We start from the raw sequence: 26,754 nt of genomic DNA, 5'->3' as shown, positions 1-26,754 counted from the left end.
GTTACCAGAAATGCCTACGTGGCTGGGTGACCAACAGAAGACGATGTCGCATTGGCTAGTGGCAAGATCATTATACGATTCAATAATTTCAGTTAAAAGTGGATGTTTACAAAACAAATTTGTAATCGCCTGAAGGCAAGAAAGAGAGTCGGAAAAGATTATATACTGTTTATGTTTATGGTGTCTTTGAATATATTTAAGAGCCGTTAATATGGCGCTAGTCTCTGCTGTAAAGATAGAGCTATTGTCTGATAATCTAGAAGATATTGTTCTTGATCGAGTGACAGTGGCTGTTGGCAATTTAGACACGCCAAGCCTGAGACGTCCTCTGCGATTAAAAGTGAAACGTTTTAATTTATGTTGAATGTTTTTGGGTCTTACCTATTGTTCTAAGTTCAGACGATTGATGGGGGATGTCGACGACATTGCCTTCTTGTTGGTATCACAATGGATTCTTGTTGCTTTTAAATCACTTTTATTCACAGAGTGTATGTAGATCATCTGACCATAATATTTGACTGGCGGTACTTTGCAGCAAAAAAGATAAACATTGCTGCATTTCTAATGACAAAGGTATTGCTTGAGAACATTGGAAACTGGTTCTTGAATAAGTTAGCGTTTCATTTCAGAAAACGGCATGTAAAATATGCCACAAAAGTATCCATAAGAAAGCTACAGTCTTTCTAACAACTAGGAGTTATCATCTACCGCCATCTTCAAATGTGATCTGACCTTCTTTAGATGAATAGAATAGTTAAAAACAAATCAGGAAGATGCAACAACGTTCGGCAATATTTACTCAAACCTGCTGATCGTTTGGTGCATACACGTTTATAAAAAGATGAAACTAAAGAAAATGCCCAAGTCGATGGGAATTTTCTTTGCATGTCGCAAAGTGCAATAATCTTGAAATCGAGGACACGCCTCATTTCATCTTGTTGACGACACGTCTATTGGGGAAAACGTGTTTCCTGTAAAAGTGCAATTAATAAATACATCACTGCACATAGGAGAACCATTGTCGGAACCGAGACACTCGCGTCCTGTTAATAAGGAAACTGGCGTCCACACGGAGAACTGAATAATACCTTCAAAGATGTCCCTCGGAGTCCTTTCCGCATCATATCATTAACTATTTAAACAAACTGAAGTATAAACAGGAAGTAATGAATTGCTCAGTGTTTATCAACATGTATTCACCGATATTTCATTATCTAGTTTACACTGTTGTTAAAATGCTACGTATAAAACAGGGGCGTGTCTGATGGACACTTTGATGGCGTGAGAGAATGAAAGCGCCGCTACTAAAATCTCTTAAAGAAAAGTACGAGAAACATGAATCAATAATACATAATTAGGAAATTGATGTTTTAGATGATGGCTCGGACCGAAACGGTCTTATAGTGGTCCATCATTAACGTTTTATGTAGACACTATCCTGACACTATCCTGACACTATCCTGTTGATATGTTTGGAGAATAGATCTAAAGGTCTGCCTATCCTGTAATGGAAACGTGTAGTGTTGGGCGTGTTGACACGAATTATAGCTTTTATATATTGCTTTTCGAAATCTGTGAATTAAAATGTACTTTATTACATTACTTTCATAAAAATAGCCGCGTATTTGTTGGCCTTTGGCTTTTTCAATATGTCTGCTACGAACACACTCTTGACTCTGTCATTATTGACGGCAACAAGAGTTCCAAAACCGACACTATCAGATTCCGGTACGTCTGTCCACAACAATTTGCCGATTGATTTATAGTCTGACATGAGCAAATATTGAAACCTCTTAATCTGAATATGTTTGATATATCAATGAAGTAAGTGATTTCAGTTGAAAGGCTTTCCTGACCTCAATCTCTCCAGGAAGAAGTAATCATCAAATATTTCTGATAAAGCCCAAAGGCGACTTCTATTCAGCACCCGTCCTTGAGGTAAAGGACGTCTCGAAGGATCGGGTTTGCAGAGAATGAATTAAGTGAGTAAGTGAGTTAATATTTATCGTGACACTGGCAGTATTTCAACCATATCGCTGATCAGAACAACTGATTATTGTATCATAGAAGAATGAAAACAGAAATTACTATCCTGTTGACAAAGGACAGTAAAACCACCAGTGTATCACAGATATTAAAGTAAAACTAGCATGTCACCTTAAACGATATTTTTACAGAGGACAATACATTGTAAAAAGCAGGCTATCGATTGCCAACAACTGAAGGAAGATCACCATACTAGGGACCATGAGGACTTACGCCATATTTGTTGATTTACGCAATCCTTTCAGCAATTCACTATTAGCAATTTTTGATAATCTAGCCTTAACTTTAAATGACACATTTTTATTACGATTATAACTAGTAGTAGCAGGGATTATCTTCAATTGCTTAACAAACAATCCAATGATTAATATCATGAGTATTGACCTAAGCAAAAGTGATACAATGGTTTGTGGAACTGTTCGTTATCACATTGGTCCTTAGTATAATGACGTGCCTTTAGTTAGTGGTGAGCTGTTGCCTGTATATATTAATTATCGTACTTAATAGTTTACAAGCTTACTTATTCACATGGTTGTTTTGCATCTATATGTGTGATATTCCATGTTTAACTGTTCTTAATCTACAGGTTTTCTAATATTTTGTGCCCTGCGATGCAAGATTTGTTCGACACGATACGATAGAAATACTGCCGATGTGATTCAAATTCTTAACTCATTCGTTCTCCTGTGAGGGTACGTAAGTCCCAAAACAAAAATGAATTTAAACCTACTACCAGGGAACCTCTAGCAGATGCTTAGGTCGATGCTCATGATATTAATCATTGGACTGTTTGGATACAATTCTGTTATATAGCTGCAATACTCCTGACTGTCGCTATATACAGCAACTGCACCGCGTCTCAAGCCTGGACACCCCAGCAACCACTGAGTTAAAAATATTATTCAAACCTCAAACAAATTTAATCACATCTGGATTAACCCGTGAAGATCTGGGTTGGAATTAATCTTCAGTAACAAATGCTTGACTAACGGGATCGGATAGTCAGGCTCCCTGGCGTGGTTGACACATGTCATCGTATCCCATTTTGCGTAGACTGATGCTCTTACTGTTGGTCACTGGATTGTCTCTTCCAAACTCGATTATATACAGACCACTGCCGTCTAGCTGGAATATCGGTGAGAGCCGCGCAAAACTAGATCCACTCACTCACATGAATAGTCCATTAATATCGTGACTACTTAATACGAAACACATTTAGATTGTACACTAACCTGTCGAAAAGGACTTACAACAATAAATAGGAAACACAGATCTGTATCATAAAACTAGTATGTAATCAGTTAAATATGTAAGGTTTAATAATCATATGTATAGAGACAGGTTATAAGTCAACAAGCAACCAAAGTTAGGTTACCATGAGAACCAGGGACCCTCGGTCACCAATAGCATCTACGGCACGATTGACATAGCTTCTTGAGACTTCCATGAAGTGCTCTACCCTTTAATATCTCCACTCCAGTTACTATATAAAGACCTATCTTAAAATGATACTTTACTGTTACAAATCATCCATTATGTCAGAAATTTGGTACAGGGTTGCATGGATCAGTTCCCCTCATGAAAGAAATCTTCATTCAAACACAATTTCTTATCAGACTGGTATTGCCATTATCGGTATTGAGTGAATTTAGTTTGAGTGAATCGCCTGTAGCAACATTCCAGCAATATCACGGCGCGGGGACACCCCAAATGACTTTCACACATTGTACCCATATGGGGAATTGACCCGGGTTTTCAGCGCGACGGGCGAACACGTAAACCGCTAGACTACCAAAACGCCCTGTTATCTTTATTGAACACAAATAGGTAATCTGCATGCATAGGTTTTTTTCCCTAACAGACTGGATTCAATACATTCTATAAAATGTACATAGAAAGCACTGCTCGTATATCATCACAGTCGTGTCAAGTTATTTCTACTCGCGACTCCCTCTCTTGTATGTACCAAAATGTAAGGTGAAACTGAGAGCTGAACAGAACGTATTGGTCATCTAATGTCAGGACAAGTGATAAATGTTTCGCCTCCTTATATACGTTCATGAAAGGAAATGCTATTTACGTCCAGGTGAAACAAATAACTTCCTAAACATTTAGGACAGAAATAGGCAACCCCATTGGCACTTATTGTGCTTCCCTGTGCGCGATTATTTTTCTTCTTGCATATGAATCAGGATAATTCTGTTCGGTTTGGCTGAATCAGAACAGCACATTTTTGTCAGTCACTTTCGGTAATAACGATGACATGCCTTATATTGTCCGAAAAGAATAACCAATACTCGCTTCACCAGCAATTTCTCACCGCTGTTACATATATCCAGTAATGCAAAAGCACCCCTGACAATTAGGTTGATGTGTTGACATAAATATCTTAAAATAATAAACTTCCGGGTATGAACTTGTTGAAGTTGACCTTAAGTAGTAAATCAAAACATGACCAGTTACCACTTGTAATCGGTTCTTTATCTTATGACTTGTTTGTGGTTTGTGTACCACGTTTTGATTTCCAGCCCATCCACCCTACCTACCTACCTAACTAACTAACTACCTACCTACCTACCTACCTACCTACCTACCGACCTACCTACCTACCTACCTACCGACCTACCATGCATACATACACACACACACACACACACACACACACACACACACACACACACACACACACACACACACAAACACACACTCATACACACACTCATACATACATACATACATATTGACGAAGAATAATCACGTTAACAGTCATTAACACTAAAACATGAATGAATTCAATCCTTTACTTTCTGTCACATAGCCGAGTTGTTTTACACATATCACGTAATTGTCAAGGCGGAGGTTCCTCAGCTGAGACTTAAACATGGGGTGCGGCAATTCCTACCATCCTATCGGTAGTCAACGTTCAAGGACAAGTAATCTGTGAACCTGCTTCTGGTCTGCGCTCTCATGTAGGTCCCTTGGTATTTGGCTACTAGAATAAAAAAAATCGATTAATTTACATATCTATGTGATAGAACGATGTTTCTACTGTTCTCATTGGTGTTTTGTTTATCCACCATGGACTAGATGGCTGCCAAAAGATATAAATGCCGTGCATATGTTCAACACAACAGATTGAATCGATCCTCACATGTTTGACAACTCGAAGACACGTCTTAAAACGTTCGCGATGTTTCACGAAGGGTTACTTATTGGTCAAAAACTAGTCTTTTTCATACTCAGTCTTACTTTTGTAGTTCGTTACGCATCCCCTGATCTCATAACTGCATACGGAGCCAAGTGGACAAATTTCACTGATGTCGTCATAAGGACACACATCATATCAGAAATCGGGGGTGTTGGAAGCAAATTTACATGTGTGACGCTGTGTCTCGAGAACAAAGCCTGCATGTCCGTTTTCTACAGGCACCAACTCAGGATGTGTCAGCTCCATGACGTTCTCTTCATGTCGCCCCAGGACGGAGACCTGGAGATTGGTACACTTTACTTCACTGTTGTTACAGGTGAGTTGATGAATGGTCAGTGAGTGAATGCTGCTTTACGCCGCAACGGCAACTTAGAAGGTATCCACGGAGATGGATTGATTGATGTTTTAAGCCGCAATCAATATTCCATCTATATGTCGGCGGGTGTAAATACTCTAGTCTGGACCAGACAATCCAGTGATAAACAGCATGAACACCGATCTACGCAAATGGAGATAGTATGACATGTATCAACCAAGCCAGCAAGCCTGACCACCCGATCTCGCGAGTCGCCTCTTACGACAAGCATGGGTTGCGGAAGATCAATTCAAACTAGCCCGGATCTTCACGGGTCCTCTACTTGCATACAGTCAGAGCAAATACAATTTTCCGAGACGTACAGTTGTACAATGAATATATTAGAATAGTTTGCAACTTACATCGCATGTATGTTTACTAATATAAGTCTGATACAACAAACGCGAACAGCAATGAAAATATGTCATATGTGATAGGTCCTGTTTATGATAGGAATTATCCTCACTTTCAGTGAGGGAATATCTAACGTCGCATCGGCAATATCTTAGTCATATCGGGGGCGGTGGGGTAGCCTAGTGGTTAAAGCGTTCGCTCGTCACGCCGAACACCCGGGTTCGATTCCCCACATGGGTACAATGTGTGAAGCCCATTTTCTGGTGTCCCCCGCCGTGATATCGCTGGAATATTGCGAAAAGCGGCGTAAACCCAAACTCACTCACTCACTCACTTAGCCATATCGGGACAAAAACAATTTATACAGTAAAAATTGAAAACATTTGGAAGATTAAAACCTGTCGACGATGGACAGTAAAAATAGCAGAGTATCACAAATATGAATCTAAACATACCATGTAAAACCAAAACATTTCATTTTGGCATACAATAAATTTGGCAATTTAAAAGAACAAAAATACTACGTTTTAAAAATCTGGTAAGCGTAAAATTAACTTTGAAAGTGTTGGGACTAGTCCTCTCAAGAGCAGGCTCACTTTGAAAGGACGTATTTGTGTAATGGCAGAGTTCCTTTATGTTGTTTTCACATTGTCCCACAGCGCAATCAAAACTAGTGATGAAAACTGGAAAATATTAAAGGAACACTTGAATTTTCTCGTGTTCCTTTATTTGTTTGTTTCAGTATATTTGTACTTGTTATCTACACTGTAGTTGCACATCGTACGAGTACGATGACAGTGTTAGAAACGGCATGAAATCAGTTCGAGTGAGTGAGTGAGTGGGTTAATATTAAGCGTCATATATTACAGATCATAGTATTACAGACCATAGTATTACAGACCATAGACGAGAGCAAGTCAGGTTATGTCAATATAAAAAACTAATCAAGTAATTTCGAAAGTAAAAAGCTGTCATCGAAGAACAGTAAAATGTCAGATAAAACTAGTTAGCTATCTGATAAAATAAATCAGTCGATACAACAATACAATATAGAAACCGGTTATAGATTCTTTATTGTATGTCACAGCGTTTATGAGCTATTCCTTGCCACTTCATCAGGCCTATTCACAGGCCAAACTACCATGACTGACTTCTTTGCTCATCATTACTAAAAATTTCATTTGTTGTTACCCAAAGGATGTGCGTTACTAAAGTGGAACTGATACAACCAAACATTTCACCGTGTTTGTTTCTTTGTCCGTGTGGTTTAATTTCGGATTCAGTTTCCAAAAACTCCCACAAAACCTACACTTTTCACAAGTCCAGAGCCATGTCGGTCTAGAGGGAGTCCCCTGTATTTCCAGTGGTATTTGTGACGACAAACAGCTCTCAACAAGAAGGTTTTGAGGCGAATTGAATGATTTCTGCCACAAAATAGTAGGATAAAACTATAGATTGTCTTATTTGTTGGAGAGTGAGCGAGTCAGTGAGTTAATTTTAAGTCACATCGGCACTATTTCAGCCATATCAAGATTACAAACAAGTTACAATTTTACGATAAATAAAAGTAAATTATAAACACCTGTCAGCCCAAGACAGCCTAACAGCTAGTTTACCAACAGGTTTCAATTAGAAACTAGTAATTAACACTGAAACATTTTAACTGTAGATGACAATATACTACAACATATTACAACAGGCTACAGATTGCCAACAACTGAAGGTAGATCACCCTACTAGGGCCCATGGGGAGGTACAGTACATTTGCGTGGGCCCAAGTTGGATTTACATCATCCCTTCAGCTGTTAGCATTTTAGACACATCTAGTTGTACATTTAAAAAAACACATACAGTACGATTAAAAAAATGAAAAGTGTCAAATTACTTTGACTAGTTTGTGACTTACGCATCATCACGGGAAGACAACAATTTTACAGTACTTTAACCCCTCTCGAGGATATTTGCTGAAAAAACATGTTCAAAAAATCATTTAACACAAACAAGGTCATATCTTTTACAGGTGGATGTCCTTCGACCCACGCCCACAACCGAATTCTTAACATGTGCTATGAGGTTCGTTTTAATAGACTGAACTATGCCGATGGTGTCGCTGATTGTAACTCAAGAGGGGACCACTTTATCGTCATTGACAGTGCTGAAAAGCAAGCCCATATGCTACAGCAACTTACTGCGTCATCAGGTCAGTATCAAAGGACTCACCGACCACCTGACTTGAGAGAATGTTTTGCTTGATATTTTATGTCGTATTATGAGTTGTTCACTGGTCACAACGGGGGGGAGAGAGAGAGAGAGAGAGAGAGAGAGAGAGAGAGAGAGAGAGAGAGAGAGAGAGAGAGAGAGAGAGAGAGAGAGAGAGAGAGAGAGAGAGAGAGAGAGAGAGAGAGAGAGAGAGAGAGAGAGAGAGAGAGAGAGAGAGAGAGAGACATGGGATGGTGTACTGTCGATGTTTTTGCCCGAAGGACAAGGGGAACATACAGAACCATCGACGGTATATGCACCCATGTGCCCCAAGGGACCAGTGAACAACGCATTTATCTTACCGAACACCTCAATGTTAATTGTTTGAAGCAAGGGCGCAAATCTTTATGTACCCATCGCCAGATCTTGCCGACAACAAAACAGATATAGGGGTATCTCCCTTCTATTGATTCGGAAAACTTCGGAAATTTCCGTACATCTTACGTGATTCAATGTTATTCGAAATACATAGAAATCTTCGGGCTCAGCGAACATAAACAAACAACGAGGGTACATTAACCCATGTTCCCCTCGTGAACACTGAGCAACGTATTTATCTTACCGAACACCTCAATGATAATTTGGAACTGTTTGAAGCAGTGCGAAACTACTAAGCTTGCCAGTTCAAACTTCAAGAAGTTCTTATGGACGATGTGGTATTGGTCATTCCGGATATCAGGGTGAAATAATCACAGTTCACAACGTTCCGCTTGGTTGTATTGATTTTCCCACAAGGGATAAATATTTCAGTATAGAAATAGTGAATGCTTTTTTCCACAGTGTCAAATATCATACCGCCGCTATATAGTTTGAATATTGGTGGGTGCGGTGTAAAACTAAACTCATTTACTCACTATGTTTTTGGTGAGCTGTTGGTAAGCCTGTAATGCATATCATATTGTGTGTGACATTCTAGTTGTATTTGGTGTTCCACTAACTTAGTCATAACATATTAAGGTGACATAATCTTAAGGTTCCTCACTCATAATATTATGTGCTTTGTAAATAAACATAACCTTACGAGATTTGCAAATAACAATATATGCTACATTAAGGGGTAAGTTTCAGCACAGAGGCGAATCTGGGATTTTTTTATGGGAGGGGGAGGGATGTTTGCACATTAACCATTAAATCCTAAGATAAGCGGAGAGATGCCCCTTTAGGGAAAAACGGCTAATAAGGATGTACCGTAAAATATTTGCAGTTACATCTTGTTTTCCTTGTTCAGAGGCTCCGGTCAAAAAGTATCTGATCGATGGATCGAATATTGACGGAACTTGGCGATTCCACGATGGACGACCAATGACGTTTTTTGACTGGTTGCCAAATTTCCCAAAGAATATTTCTGGTCAGAACTCTCTTGTCGCAGATCCAGAGGAAGCCTTTCTGTGGGGAGACAAATCTGGGGCACTACCCAAACGTTACATTTGTGAGAGAGACATTTGAAATCAGTATCCCAAACTGCACAAGTCTGCTACACCAGTGAAAGCTGGTAGTGCTGTTCTCAAGGTTGCTATAATTGTTTTCATACTGTGTAGTTCTAAATGGTAAAGTATTTTTATATTTAGAGATTTACGATAATTATGTTATCAGTTGTTATTTCTGTTTCTCTGTTATTCTAGTTTGCACCGGTTTTTGCAATTTAACTGAGTGTATGATCGTGAATTTGTTACCTGTATTACTCATGATGTGGATGCTCACTCATTTACCTGTTGCTTTACACGTGAAGATCTACCCGGAATTGGCCTTCAGTAATAAATGCTTGTCGTAAGAGTTGCATTCATGGTTTAATGTTGCAATTTCTGGTAACACAATGGTCGGGTCTGCTGCTAAGGCTGCACTCAGCAAATCTGTGACACCACTTCTGATCACATATTCAGAATACAAAACAAATATTAGAGTAGATAACACTCGAGCAGGTATCAATAAATTACACTTTATTTTGAGAAAAAAATGCATTGTAAAATTGCCTTGGCCATACTATATATACTCATGAGCATTTGTTGAAAGGCGAAGATCCTCCGTGTTGTATCCCTTGTGATGAAAAATATCACAGCAGTAGCTAAGGATGTGCTGCTTAATGTGCTGTTGTTTTCTGTCACAAGGGATCAGGCTAACTATTCTCGAAACGTTCGTAACCCTACGAACTTCTTAAGCCCATTCTTAACACATAGACTACGATTAAAGTTAAGGATTCTTAGGGCTACAAACGTTTCGAGAATAAGGGCCCAGTACTTTAAGACTTAGGAGGATCTTTTTTAATAATCCCTGCTTTCGTTTAATTATTCCATTTTCAAAAGATATAGACCTCATTGACATTATGATTATTATGCGTCATTTTATAACTGAATGACTAGATTAGCAACGGAGATGGTTGGTACCTGTGTCGTCGAACGGATTAAAGTATTGTGCAATTATTGTGCTCATGAGAAAATATGTAAGGCCCAAAACATACGAAGGACGGTTTGACCTAGTGACTGTTTAATCCTGGTATTTTCATTTCTAGCTAAACCATGCACAATTGCCAATAGCTAAAGGGATGGTGTAAATCCAGCCCGGGTCCATGCAGGTAGCAAAGACACTTTATGTTCCCATGGTGATTTACTTTCAGTTATCGGCTATCTGTCGCCTTTTGAGGGTAGGATAGGATATAGGATATTTATATAGCGCACATATGTGCGCACCGGTGCATGGTCAAGGCGCTGGTAATTTTCCCTCGATCACTGGATGTCAATCTCAACAGCACATCGTGTTTCGATCTCAACTCCTTGGGGAGTATACAACTCTTGTTGCCACTTGGCGCACCGAGTTTATTAAGGCTCTCACATTAACAGCTGGGTGGACTAGGACTCATAATCACAGTACTTTGTCCAAGTTCACTGCACATTGCTGTACCCGCAACTAGGTGTTTGCATGTGTTCACGTGGCCACCATCTGGTCATATACCAACGGATTCGTGGGTTCTTGCACAGGGTTGTGTACTGTACACTTGGGGTTGTGACAACACTGAAAGAGTCTGCACACAAAGTTGACTCCATGGTTTTTAGACCCGGTCAAAGGCGGCTTCGATCCCGACACCTCAACATTGCTGGATCATTTGCCTGGCGCCTTAGCCAGCTCGCTCATCATGCCGCCCAAGGCTCTTGTCATCTGTTACCGTAGTTGCAATATTTTACATTCCAGTTACTAGCACTATACTTTCCTATCTATGATTTACCGTTCCTTGACAACAGGGTTTTACTTTGTAAACTTATTGATATATCATCTAGTGACTGTTTTCGTCACGAAATGCCTGAAATACTGTCCATGGTACGTTAAATATTAAGTCATTCGCTCACAGTGAATTTCCTAAATGACATGAGATAAATCCAAAACTGTATGAAGACGATGCACAACACCAATGCAAATAAAAGAGCACAAAAAAGTTTTGGGGTGTTTGTGTCTGATTCGATTATTTGTTTATGTGACTCCGATGTATAAAACGGTTCAGGTTAATCGCAGCCTGCAGCGTCTTTGTTGTAAATATTGTTGGCCTGGATTGGGTGGTCAGGTTCGCTGGTATTGGCATACGACTTGCGATACGATATATCACGATACCACAATTTTAGCCACGACGATATCTTGCCAAAGTATTGTGCACTGAAGCTGCGATACGATACAAATCCCGACATAAGGGTGGCGATCCGATACAAATCCCGACATAAGGGTGGCGATACAATACAAATCCCGACATAAGGGTGGCGATACGATGCGTATATCGATACTAAAATCACAGATTCTAACACCAACGATAAAATACCTTAAGATCATAAACAAATCAGTTTTAAAGTAGCGGCGGTGGGGTAGTCTAGAGGTTAAAACGTTCGCTCGTCACACCGAAGCCCCGGATTCAATGTGTGAAGCCAATTTTCTGGTGTCTCCCACCGTCATATTGCTGGAATATTACTAAAAGCGGCGTAAAACTAAAATCACTCACTCACTCATTTTGAAGTATTTGATCAAATCTCGCCAGTGCTTTACAATGTTAATTCGGAAATGAGATAATTTAGTTTACGCATAAAATGCTAGCGCTTTGTTTGACACAGTTCTTGACAACAATTTCCGAGAAACTTACGAAGGGAAAATAAGTATGCATGTGTTATTTTACTGGCGCATCACTGGATACATTGCCTGATGTCTTTTTTAACGTTTTATTCGTTGTGGTTTCGGGACACATATACACATATAAGTAATCAGTTTCACTTTTGCAGTGAAGTAATCAACTACGAAGTGAGTGAGTGAATTAAAATTTATCGCCACATCGGCAATATTTCAGCTATACCGTGACGAGAACAATTAATTTTAGACATAATAATTAATGGTAATTTGTTAAAACTTGTCAGCGAAGATAGTGGAACAACTAGATTATCACAGAATCGACTGTAACACTAGCAACTAGCTATATAATAGTTTAACCACAGAGGACAATACAAAGTAAAAAGCAAGCCCTATACTGCCAACAACTGAGGAAATCAACTACGGAACTCCCAGAATTTCAATAAGGAAATTTCCGTTGGTGTGGAAACATCAGGACGTTGTTCATTACACAGGAGGCGATAAGAGTTTGGATTAAATTACGAAATTAAAGAGTTAAGTTATCTTGAATGTCTTACGTGCCCCATAGAGCAAATTAATTCAGGACAATATTAAACACCTGTATTTGAACTGTTGTATATCCGCAATGTGTGACACATGACTAAGCTAAAACACAATTAAGAGTTACTTCACAGACACGTCACTTCCATGGTGCGCATCATCGTATCTCAGTTGCAAATATCGATGGTCACGCTGCGGATCACAGGCTTATCAGGTCCAGAGTCGAGTGTATACGGACCGCCGCTAGGATATTGCTGTGCATGGCGCTAACAGATCTCTAAAGTATCCAAATTGCGAATATAGATGCTCATGCTGTTGATCATTGGGTTACCTGGTCCAGTTTTGAGCATGTACAGAGCGCCACTGCGATACTGCTGAGTGCGGTGTTAAAGCAAAAAGTGTTCCTTAGCCAGTGTTTGATGGTGGTGGTGGTGCAGGGAGAATATGAAGTGTGAACTCCCTCTTTGTGAAGAGTGAGCATCTCCCAGCGCCTCATGGCCGCCAAAAATCAAGATTCCCAATTCTAACACTATTTCACTGCATTAGATAGAGAAACTAAGTGAATAAGTTTAGCTTTGCGCCGCACACAACAATATTCCAGCTACATGGCGATAGTCTGTGAATGAGGGAATATGGACCAGACAATCCAGTGATCGGGAACACGAATCATCGATCTACGATTGGGATACGGTGTCGTGTCAACCAAATCAGAGGGCTTGATGGCCCGATCCCGAGGATACAAAGATGTTATACTCCCTCACATGTTGACTTGAAAGGCTGTGATGGCTAAGCTGGTTCGGGTTAGTTGCAACACTATTCCCAAGAAATATAGGATTCGCGCTCATTATGTTTTGAGATGTGTCACCACGTCCATGTCCAAGAAACGATGTGGTAAGTCGACACGGTGCACATTTTGCAACAATCTGAAATTTTATTGTACATATTTGGGAGACTATTTGTCAGTTTCTGTATGAAACATGCGTCTGTTGAAGCAGTATTTTGATCTTACACATCTATGATTCTTCTGTGGTTTTTCAGAATGTTTGTTTTGAGATTATGTAGGATATTTCAGATCTCCAGCAAACATTTACATGCAAATGAAGATCACCAAAATAATGATTATTATTATTTAATAATTGTTGTCTTCAGAATACATAGAATGTTTTCCATTTTTTTAGTAATATGTTCTGTAAATACATAAATGGTATCTTATAGTGAGTGAGTTTAGTTTCGTTGAGCACTCGTTGATCAAAGAACATAAAATACATGTTATAACTTACATATACAATGAGTGAGTGAGTTCAGTTTTACGCCGCACTCAGCAGTATTCCAGCTATAAAAATATTCGAGGCTGGACCAGACAATCCATTGATCAACAACATGAGCATCAATCTGCGAGTTAGGAACCGATGACGTGTCAACGAAGTCAGCGAGTCCGACCACCATAGTCGCCTCTTCCGACACCCATTGTCGCGTTTTGTAGCAAACATTAGTTGGTGAAGGCCTATTCTACCTGGTAGCTTCACGGATCTGGTATCTTATAATTGGTCGTATAAATTAGCAACTGAGACTGGCTGTATTCTTGAAGTGTGTTAAGTACTACTGCGGGGAATATCGACGACTTTGGTGCGGCTGTTTCAGTGTCAGATAGTCGTGCTGATCCTGGTGCTGTAGGTATTCCAGGTGCTGATCCTGGTGCTGTAGGTATTCCAGGTGCTGATCCTGGTGCTGTAGGTATTCCAGGTGCTGATCCTGGTGCTGTAGGTATTCCAGGTGCTGATCCTGGTGCTGTAGGTATTCCAGGTGCTGATCCTGGTGCTGTAGGTATTCCAGGTGCTGATCCTGGTGCTGTAGGTATTCCAGGTGCTGATCCTGGTGCTGTAGGTATTCCAGGTGCTGATCCTGGTGCTGTAGGTATTCCAGGTGCTGATCATAGTGCGCCAGGCTTATGTTGAATGACACACCTTGATAAAATATCTTGGAGTGAGTGAGTTGGATTTTACCTCGCACTCAGCAATATTCCGGTTACATAACTCGGTCTGTATATAATCGAGTCAGACAATCATGTGATCAACAGCATGAGCATCGATCGTTTGGGAACCGATGACACACGCCCATTAGGCGTCTCTTACAAGCATAGTCGCCTTTTGTGACAAGTATGTGTTGCTGAACACCTGTTCTACTCTGGACATTCATGGCTCTAAAATAACTTGGATGCATCAGTAAAAGCTGCTCTGGCAACGTTGGTAGGATGAATCGCGATAAGATTGTATTCGTGTGAAACACTTTCTTATTTACTTATACATCAAACAATTATGAAATTACAAATCTTGAATAAATATATATGCTAATACGGTTTCGTTTAACATGTAGATGCTTGTATCAAATGGATTCAAAGTCAATTCACGAAGGTAGCTAGCAAAAGAAGATGCATTTTAACTCAACACAAAAGTGTGTACAATTCATTTCAATAACAAAAAAAGAAACTCTACATCAGTTATTTTACAAAGCAGGTTGATGTCTGAATACTGATAAACATTGATCAGATTCTTGTAATGGATACGCAAACATCTAGTTTATAAATGTCTTCCACGGTTCATGAGTTTTCAAATCTTCTAGCATGCTGAATTAGTCATTTAATCTACACAGCAAAATCACGTTTAAGGATTTGGTGACTCGCTGAAAACAAGTTCTGTGTTTTAATGGCTCAACCCTCAGCCTCTCTTCCAACTTGACGGTATATTATTAATTTTCTCAAAAGGAAAAAAAAAGAAAAAATGAAATTGATTTACATGTATTTTGTACAATATACAGTGCATTTTCATAAGTGAGTGAGTATAGTTTGGGTCCGTATGTAGCGTTATTCCAGCAATATCACTGTGGCATACACCAGAAATGAGCTTCGCGCATTGTACCAATGTGGGGAATCGAACCTGGGTCTTCAGCGTGACGAACAGACGCATTACCCATTAGGCTAACTCACCCCACATGTACATGGTCTGCTGCCCCATGTAGATAATTTTAGTAACATGTAATATGACTTATCGTTTTATAGTATTCAGTATGTTGTATGAGGACAAGATACAATAGAAGACTATGTTCAGCATCGAAACCCTAGCTGAACGCACATTTTTTGTTATGTCGCGTTCCCAGTGAAAGACAGTACAAATAAGCAAATCAATTCGACAGAGTAGGTAACTATGCCTTACCGATCGCGATGTAATAAATATTTTATTACTAACTCTAATTTAACGTAAATTGTATGTTAGTCGTAAAATTGGATAATGTGTTCCCACGGCGCTTCACGTGATATTAAATTGAAGCTCTTGTAAGATATTTTATTTAACGCCGCGCTCAGCAGTATTCCAACTATATGGATACGAATCTGGACCAGACAATCCAGTGAACAACAGCTTTCCGGTTTGACGTAAAACAGATGTCCCTGTACTTTTCTAAGCACTGAGTTTCCTTTGCGTGTGTTTGTGAGATTCAGCACACTCTCGGAATCATCACTATTCAACAATGAGTACGGTGCTTACTGAATCGTACTTGAAGTCTTCTTTTCTGTTAGCAAAGATTAAACAGGAGCGAGATTCGACTCAGATCTGACTGAAAGTCCTCAATATTTTACAAGCGCCTCAATCATTTTCGTCACCTCATAATCACAGTTTGTATATGTACTTACAATAATCACTTCTAACACTTCATAATAAAAGCCTCACTCAGTGAAAACCTTCATTAAAATGACCAGTATACATATATAGAACACACAGTGTTCGCAGAGCACTCGTTGATCAAAGAACATAAAATACATGTTATAACTTACATGTTTTACACCACACTCAGCAATACTCCAGCTATATGGCGCCGGGCTGTAAACAATCGAGTCTGGAGCAGACAGTCCAGTGATCAACAACATTGAGCATCAATCTGCGCAACTCATGATCATGTGTCAACCAAGTCAGCAAACCTGACCACCCGATCCCGTTAGTCGCCTCTTACGACAAGCATAGTCGCCTTTTATGGCAAGCATGGGTTGCTGAAGGCTTATTCTACCCCGTACCTTCACGGGTCTGTTACCTGTACAAGCGGATAAAATACATTTCTCTGCTTTGATATGCGCGCTTAATTGAAATTCTAGAAGGTGGGCAGATCAAGAGTTAATAATATTTTTATGGATACTAAAGAATATCGGTTCTTCTCAACCCCTGATGTACAAAATGTCTTCACAGTTTTGAACTGGCATGAAATAAGATCGTGATGGCTGTCATGTACCATTTAGTCATCACCCATGGCGCAGGTCAATATATACGCATACAACATATCCAACTTGCAGATTGATTCATTTCTGATTGTATTCGCTTAATTTTAAAAATCTATTCGCTTGTGAGATGTGAAGTGAAGTGGAAATGGTTCGATCAATGCAGATATAATAGACTGACATATTTAACACATTATGATGCATTATCGGTTTTGAATGCATTGGCCGATGATTATTGATTTACAAATACTGTTGTTTGGTTCTGCATCTAGAATGCGAGAATCCAAACCTAACTGTATTCGTGCTCAGTATTTATCTATTGGAAGGGAATTGTCAAAGTATTTTGCATATACTTACTGTAACCGTGTTTCCAGTTCACTTTCCAGTTCACCATTTGACTCTCCTGACGTCTCGCACCTCGTTCACCTTAACCATTTGACTCTCCTGACGTCTCGCACCTCGTTCACCTTAACCATTTGACTCTCCTGACGTCTTGCACCTCGTTCACCTTAACCATTTGACTCTCCTGACGTCTTGCACCTCGTTCACTTTGACCATCTGACTCTCCTGACGTCCTGCACCTCGTTCACTGTGGCCTTTGCTGTGAAGGACATTAGAACAACGCATGCGCTCAATCCGTCAAGTTTGACAACCTTGTATTGTCAAACTTTTAGATAACTCACAATACGACAGTGCCTCGACAATTGACTATTGTCAACACATATCCTGTGCAAAACGAATGTTTAAACTATAAACACGATCAACAACATCATCTAAATAGCATATCTATTGAATGTTTGTTTTGAAGCAAACAGTTACAAGACTTTTGATCTTGTCAAAATACCACTAAAAATAAGTTTGTTTTGAAGCAAACAGTTACAAGACTCTCGATGTTGTCAAAGCAGCAATGACAATGCTAAAATTGTGAAATTGACAACGGTTTATTTACAGGGTCTGTTAGCATCCTTTGTAATGTAATATGAACAACATGTATTTATCTTCGCATGTGTCTATGATGTGTGCCACCCATGCGGGTCGGCGAACAGAACGTATCATCACTATTAAGCTGTGTTTCAAAAGTACACGCTCGCGGCCTTTTATATTAGAGTCTGGTTTTGCCATAAGCAAAGGCATAAAGCGACGATTCCATGTCATTGTGTCTATGGCTAAAATCTGTCGCCGAACGACCACACTATATCACAACTTCAATTATTTAAGTCACCTGCCTATCACAGTAATACCAACTTACAATAATCTCTACTACCAGTCACACAGCCACAGCCAAGTGTTAGCGACCTAACACATCTAACTAATAAAATTCCACACAATGAAAACTTACTTGAAAATGGAAACGGGCAAATAGACAATATCATGGACAAACGTGTTTGCAAAGCTCGCGCTGTTAAAAGAACATAAAATACATGTTGCCTACATAATCAGCTAATTTGCCTCTGTAATCTAATCTAATGAACTTGTGAACGTCAGGCACTGTCCCATGTTTGTCCGAGGCTCCTGGTAATCAATTACCATATATTTTATATTAACCGAATCTGTATATATCGTTAGTTAGCTTTGTTTCGGGTAAGCCTGATAGGTTGCAAAGCTTTAATTAGATAGTACTGGGAGCTTGCCCAACTTAAATATCAGAAATCATGTGTAAGCCCAGGTACCTTTTATAATGGTATCGAATACTTGCTTTGAAGACAGAAACGTATCTACGATAAACGGAACAAATACTAGTGTATCTCAAATAAAGTTGTATGTTACTAAAAACTATACTATACTATACTATACTATATACTATACTATACTATACTATACTATACTATACTATACTATACTATACTATACTATACTATACTATACTATACTATACTATACTGACAATACAATATGCAAATGGTGTATAGACCACCATACTAGAGACCATGGGGACTTACAATACCGTTTCTACCTCCGCGGATTTACATCATCCCTTCAGCAGCCTGTCATTGTAGTCACATTTAGCCATAATTAAAATCACAAAAAGCCTACGCTTAAAATCCTGGTAAGTTTGAAATTTACTTTTGTGGTATTCATGTCACCGCTGGTCAGACAAGAGGAGGCGGGGACAGTGTACTAAATCCATACCTCAGGTACTTAATCCGATACTTTGACCACTTTGTTAGAGGTGTACACAAAAAACATTGTGAGGGGTACACAAAGTCCTTTGTCCTGAATTCACTACCAGTTATCGGACTTGCATTATTTTAAAGCCCGCGTTGACTGAGCGGGTTAGATCGCTGACTTTGTGTGAAATGTTTTGGTGCCGAAGACCCAGGTTCGATTCTCTATATAGGTAGAATGTGTGAAGCCCATTTCGCGTATCCCTCGCCGTGATATTGCTGGAATATTGTTAAATACGGCGTAAAACAACACTCACTCACTCGAATCCCTGAAGGAATTCTGGCAGTAGAATGTAGGATATGTTACAGTTCCATATAACGAGTCCACTTCTATATGCGTTTCAAGATCAACATAAGATCTTAATTACGTTACTCATCGTCACTGAACGATCGCTGGCCTTTTGACTTAAAGTATTAACAATGGCTTCCCAGAAATGGACAAAAATACGTATCATCTGTAAAAATGATAACTGCCGTACTATATTTAGGCAAACTGTGTAGGAAAGAATTATAGAATAACATTATTTGATGAAAACGTCTGCATATTGGTGTTTAGCGATTTTGCTTTATTCTTTTGCTACAAGTGCACGGTCGTTTATTGAGGCCAGTTTAAGGCAGTTACTTGAAATAAACAAACAAGCCTTCTTGATACAACGTCATACTTGTTTTGAAACTGTTGCCATCACGTATCAGAAACACTTTATAATACATTACATTACTTGGTGTTTCTGTGTACTCTGTTCTTATTAGTAACATTTAAGCATCAACCACCACAAAATAAATCTACCACAATCTAAATCATAACTGTTCTTGTCTTTAACAGATGCTTGTCCAATCGACTACATCCACAACCGCCTCCTCAACTTCATCTCGACAAGCTCCTTTACACTGAGGGTCTTGCGGACTGTTGTTCAAGAAGAGAACACTTCGTTGTTATTGACAATCCGGACAAGCAGAGTCGCTTTGAAAAACATGTCAAAGCCTCTTCAGGTTGGAATTTAATCCTCAAAGTGACAGGATGCTAGATGCAGTCTATATTTGGAAACCGAAACCTTTCAAATGCAGGAATGGTATTGACTAGTATGGAGTTACATATAATCCAGTGTAACCTAATGAAACCTAATCGAGTAACAAAAAGACTCTACACTTAAAAGAGTACGTTCAATACAGTTTTGCCATGATCGTGCACTCGTTTTACCAGGGCGATGAACCTGATATTTATATGTTTAAATCAAATAAATGGATTTTCTAGTTTCCGTAGCAAAGCTTCAAAATAGTTGGATATTTCTTTTTGCTAAGATCAACCATGTATGATTACACGATGCCATTTAGAAAATGGTCAAATGCAAAATATGTCATATTTGGGATTTCACTTTCTTAGTAAAGTACAAATTCTAGTACTTTTTTTCGGTTGAGTCCCATCCGGGATTCGAACCCGCACCCTCAGAGTCAGGCACCTAATCGCCAGAACACAAAGTCAGCCGCCTAGCCCGCTCAGCCACCGCGACTTCCACAAAAATGAAAGTCGGACAACTGGTAGTCTAGACTGCGTACTTTGTGTACCCCTCTGCTAAACGGGCTAGGCGGCTGACTTTGTGTGCTGGCGATTAGGTGCCTGACTCTGAGGGTGCGGGTTCGAATCCCGGATGGGACTCAACCGAAAAAAAGTACTAGAATTTGTACTTTACTAAGAAAGTGAAATCCCAAATATGACATATGTTGCATCAACCATGTAGAGTAGCTGTAACGTAGTGATGATTTGATGGATTTGTTTTCGGAAAAGGCAAATACGGCAGCTATACAACTGTCAAGAAATAAGTAATATTTATTCCTTGAGGGTGAATTCAATTGATCCACGTTTCTTGAAAAGTGTCGCCATTCGTCTATACAGTAAACACAGATAGTGTTTTGTAGATGATTCCTGGCGTGATACTTACAAATTTGTAAAACTGTGTTAATGTTTGAGTGAGTGAGTTAAAATTTTGCATCGCTTCGGCATTATTACAACTATATAGAAATATATCTACCAGTTATACCAGGCTATAAACAAAGGTTGACCACCTTCCGGGGAATCAAAGTTACAGTTTGAAAAGCTCTTGCAATAATACTTCAGAATACACCGAAACACTGTCGTCAAATTAGAAAGACCCACGCATAAACGAGTTTACAAGTTCTATCACAGCTTAGTATGTTCTCACAGTGGCCAGTTCCTATTGGTAGACTGTGGATAGATGTAATAAATCTTAATAATGGAATAGAGAATTTTGATAATAAAATCCATTTGAGCTTGAAGCAACATTTCCAATTTTTGAGTAAATTGGCCTTTAAGTATTCGTTCCTGTGCAGCTAACCACTGTGTTACACACGATAATCCAGTACCATTCACATATATTCTTAACTCTTACCAGTCAACTGTTGCCTAGTGGTTTTTCGCTTGTCCAAAATCAAGTAATTATTAATAATCTGTGAAAGTTGTTTGGCCTCAATGTAGGCTTATGTACTAATATAGAATCTCAGTACAAGGGGATTCTTAGTCTTGACTGTCTTCAAAAGCAGAATCCATCTGATGAAATAAATGGCAAGAATTTGTGAATTTGCCAGTGAAAAGCAGTAATTACGACAGAAGAATATTGACAACATGGCTTTTTCATTTTCCAAACTCAAGTGACACTATACTTTAATCCTTTCAGACAGTAGAAATACTAGCTACTTAATATACAGGTCATATGAAGGGCAGTGGGTATACCACGACAGACGACCAATGACCTATTTTGCTTGGACTCCAGGTTCCCCAACAAATTCCACACCAATCAGAGTCTACCTTGGGTGAGTGAGTGAGTTATTATTTAACGTCACATCGGCAATATTGCAGCCATATCGTGACGAGAACATACATGACAAAAAGAATATATATGCATATTAAGAAGACCCTGTCTACGAAGGACAGTAAAACCACTAGACTGTCACAGTTAGTATTAAAACTAGCGTGGAAACTTGAAAAATGATAGTATCACTATTTGGACAGTACAATATTAAACAGGCCATAGATCTCCAACAACAGAGGGTAGATCACCACACCAGGGACCATGGGGACTTACAGTACCTCTGCTACCTGCATGGTCCCTGGCTGGATTTACACCATCCCCTCAGCTGCTGGCGACTGTATGCAAGATTAGCCACAAATTAAAATGACACATATTCTACGATTAAAAAACTGGAAAATTAAATCTGACTTAAACCGTTTTGGGACTTACGTACCCTCTCAGGAGGACAATAATTTTACAGTACTTCAACCCCCTTCGAGGATACAGCCACTAACAATCTTAGCTGCTAATTCAACTTCCAATCATAAAATATTAATCAATTTACAAGTCATGTAACAGGTCTAATTCTTTTAAAAACACAATGATTAAATGAGCACTAACATCACTAAAGGGATCCTTCGTAGTTCTTGCTTTAAAATAGTTATCCCTTGCGATGGAATATTCCACACAGTCAAGCAACACATGCTTGACTGTGATTCTTTCATCACAAGGGATGCAGAAGGGAGGATCCTCACCTTTCAAAAGGTATTCATGAGGATATCTCGTAAGGCCAATACGACATCGCCGCATAATGACCTCCTCAAATCTGGACTGACAGCCAAAGTGGGTATAACCAATTTAAGGTTTTATTGCATGTAATTTATTTACACTCACTTGGGCGTCCCACTTCTTTTTCATCAGATCACGGATATACGATCTAATTGTAGCTTTATAATCAGAGTATGGAATAAGAAGTGGTGTCACAGATTTGTTGAGTGCTGCCTTGGCAGCAAGATCGGTCATTGTGTTGCCAGAAATGCCTGCATGGCTTGGTAACCAACAAAAGACGATGTCGTATTGGCCAGTAGCAAGATTATTATACAATTCAATAATGTCAGTTAAAAGTGGATGTTTACATGATAAATTTTTAATCGCCTGAAGACAAGAAAGAGAGTCTGAATAGATTATATATTGTTTACGTTTAGGGTGTCTTTGAATATATTTAAGAGCTGTTAATATGGAGTTAGCTTCTGCTGTAAAAATAGAACTATTATCTGGTAATCTGGAAGATATTGTTCTGGATCCAATGACAGTAAATCCAATGATCTGTAAATAAGGCTTTATAATTGCTATATTTATGTTCCAATTGATTATATTCTTGTTTATACTGTAATTCATTAGTTTCTGATTTTTTAAATGTAGTTAATGTTAGGTCAACTTGTGGCCAAGGAGGAGAAGAAAGAAGACGGGAGGGAGCTATGTTTTCAAGCTCAATGCCGGCTGAAGAAAGAAAGGGTTTAATTCTGTGCCCTAGAGGTGGACCAAGAGAAGACTTCCTGTCGTACAAATCCTCATAAAGGGGATTGAACACACAGTTTTTTGCAGGGTTAGATTCATTAGAGTGTAATTTAGTAATGTATTGTAAGGATAATTTAATACGACGTTCTGTAAGAGATGGTTCATCGGCCTCAACGTAGAGACTGTCAATAGGTGAAGTTCTGAAGGAACCAAGACAAAGTCTTAGACCTTGATAATGGACAGAATCTAATAGTTTCAGGCTGCTTTTGCAGGCTCCACCATATACGATGGAGCCATAAGCACGTTTTGAGCGGACGAGTGATCTGTATAAGTGAAGGAGGGTAGTCTGATCCCCTCCCCACTTTGAATTAGAAACAACCTTCAATAAATCAAGTGTCATTAGGCATTTGGCTTTTAAAGGATTTAATATGGGGCAAAAAGGTCAAATGTGAATCGAAAATTAAACCTAAAAACTTAGCTTCCTTGACAACTTTGATGGGGCTGCCACTTAGAAATAGTTCTGGGTCTTTATGGGGCTTGTATTTACGGCAAAAGTGTATACAACTGGTTTTTGATTTAGAAAATTTAAATCCGTTTTCGACACACCATTTGTTTATTTTGTTTAAGCATAACTGCAGTTGGCGTTCAATACTACGCATATTTTTACCTCGACAAGAAATATTAAAATCATCCACAAATAACGATCTATCGACTGAATCATTTAAAACCTTCCATAAACTATTGATCTTGATACTAAGCAATGTAACAGACAAAATACTGCGTTGTGGAACACCCTGATCCTGACTGTAATGATCAGAGGGGGTAGAACCCACGCGGACTTGAAATTGCCTGTCATTTAAAAAGTTGGATATAAATTGAGGCAAGCGGCCTCGTAATCCTAAGTCATGTAAATCTTTTAAGATTCCATATTTCCAAGTCGTGTCGTAAGCTTTCTCTAAATCGAAAAAGATCGACACTGCGTGTTGTTTATTAATAATGACATTTTTTACAAAAGACTCCAAGCGTACTAAATGATCGACAGTACTTCTGTTTTTACAGAAACCACATTGTATATCTGTTATGAGGTTATTGGTTTCCAAGTACCAAAAGTATCATACGTTCCATGGTCTTACAAACGCAGCTAGTTCACGACCGGGCTTAGGTATGCGAACAATAATAGCATCACGCCATGACGAAGGAAATGTTCCAGATGTCCAAATCTCATCAAAAATATGTAAGAGCGTCTCTAAACAAGACTCAGGTAAGTGCTTGAGGAGCTGATAATGTATACCATCACTGCCTGAAGCAGTGCATGAAGTTCATGCATCGAAAATGTTTCATTATAATCTTCCCCATTATCTGAATTGAAATGAATAGTTTTCTTTTCTTGCAGTTTTTGATATTTTTGGAATTCGGGTACATAAGTAGATGAGGAAGAATGTTTGGCTAACGTTTCACCTAATTTATTTGCAATATCTGATTTATTGGTCAATAATTGAGTCCCATCTTTAAGATGGTGAAAGCTAGATTTAGAGCCCTTACCTTTGATTTTCTGGATCATATTCCATACCTTTGATATTGATGAGCGCGAATTAATCTTTGATGTATAGTTCCGCCAAGATTGGCGTTTATTTTGCTTGAATGTACGGCGTGCTTTGGCATTAAAAATTTTAAATTTGTCCAAATTATGGACCGTGGGATGGCGACGGAAAAACATTTCAGCTTTCTTCCTTGCCCTCCTAGCCTGTTTGCATTCATTGTTAAACCATGATTTACGCACATGTGGAATTGCAGAGGACTTTGGGATACACTCTTCAGCTATGTTATTTAGTTCATCTGAAAAACATTGTATGGCATCAGGTATATCATGAAAAAGTTCAGGTTTGAGTTTGTCAGCACACAGACTTTTATATAAAGTTCAGTTAGCCTTTTTGAAATTCCACCTTGATGATGGAGGAGCATCTGACGGAGCAATAGCTTTGAGAATGGTTGCAAAATGATCACTGCCACACAGGTCATTGTGGTCCGACCATTCAAACTGATTCAGAAGATACGGGTCTGTCATGGACAGATCATGGGATGAGTAAGTACCTGTACCGGGATGTAAATACGTGTTGGAAGTATCATTAAAGAGGCATATGTCACTGTTGGCAAGAAAATCTTCCAGTACTTTCCCCTTATTGTTAGTGTGTGCACTTCCCCAAAGAGGGTTGTGTCCATTCAAATCTCCCATGATGATACAGGGCTTGGGAAGTTGATCATACAGCGCCTGAAGATCAGAATGCTGAAGAGATGAAGAAGGAGGAACATAGAGTGAACACAATGTAAGAACAATGTGCAAAGTCACTCGGACAGCAACAGCTTGGAGGGGGGTATTCAGAGAAACAGGGCTATGAATAATACCTTGTCTCACCAGAATCGAAGAACCTCCTGTTGCTTTAACACCCGGGGATGAGAAGAAATTGTATGAACTGTACTGTCTTAAGTCAAGTTTCTCAGTATTTGGTAAATATGTCTCCTGTAAACATAGAGCTGAAGGTTTAAAATCCTGTATAAGTAATTGTAAATCATAAAAATTATTCCGCAGTCCTCTGCAATTCCATTGAATGATATGTGAGTCATTCATGGGGGCTTAATTTGAGATCGGGATTGAGGTCTGCTATCCTTCACAATGTGCGAGGGACTAATCTCCATGTCAAGAGGTTCAAATGAATTATGAACCTCAACAGTATTTGCAAGTGAAGAAGGTACCTCCAAGTGCTGGAGGGACCTGGCCTTTCTTCCCATTTGTTTCTTTTCTTCCCATTTGTTTCTTTTCTTTTATGGATAACTGGGCTGCGCCCTGAACTGCCTTGTTGGATGTATAGTCTGGCATAATATCAGTTTGAGATGCTGATGTTGAGGTTTTAGCCTCAAGCTGAGGATTTGGAGCTACTGTGTCTAGTGTAACTTGTTGTTCGAACCAGGAAAGTGTTGTTTGGCAAGCTACAGATACTGTCACCGGAGCTGGTCTAGATTGTTGAGTTGACACAACTGCTGAAAAAGTTTTAGTTGACAAAGAAGATGCAGATGATTGTGACATCAATAACTTTTAAGCCTCATGATATGAAATGTTGTTTTTGCACTTAAGTTGAAGACTTTTTGATTCA

General features: G+C 39.1%; 1 protein-coding gene across 1 annotated transcript; it reads left to right on the top strand.

The window, feature by feature from the left end:
* The first annotated feature begins 5,200 nt into the window (after positions 1 to 5,200).
* Positions 5,201 to 11,634, top strand: LOC137296216 (uncharacterized). Its single transcript, XM_067827954.1, has 3 exons — positions 5,201 to 5,570; positions 7,984 to 8,163; positions 9,451 to 11,634. The coding sequence occupies exons 1-3, from the start codon at positions 5,237 to 5,239 to the stop codon at positions 9,666 to 9,668; spliced, it is 732 nt and encodes a 243-aa protein (XP_067684055.1). The 5' UTR covers positions 5,201 to 5,236; the 3' UTR covers positions 9,669 to 11,634.
* Positions 11,635 to 26,754: the final 15,120 nt, after the last annotated feature.

This window comes from Haliotis asinina, chromosome 9 (genome assembly GCF_037392515.1).
Source record: "Haliotis asinina isolate JCU_RB_2024 chromosome 9, JCU_Hal_asi_v2, whole genome shotgun sequence".
In the NCBI taxonomy this organism is placed as follows: Eukaryota; Metazoa; Mollusca; class Gastropoda; order Lepetellida; family Haliotidae; genus Haliotis; species Haliotis asinina.
Note: the sequence above shows the minus strand (reverse complement) of the source record. Positions and strands in the feature narration are given on the sequence as shown.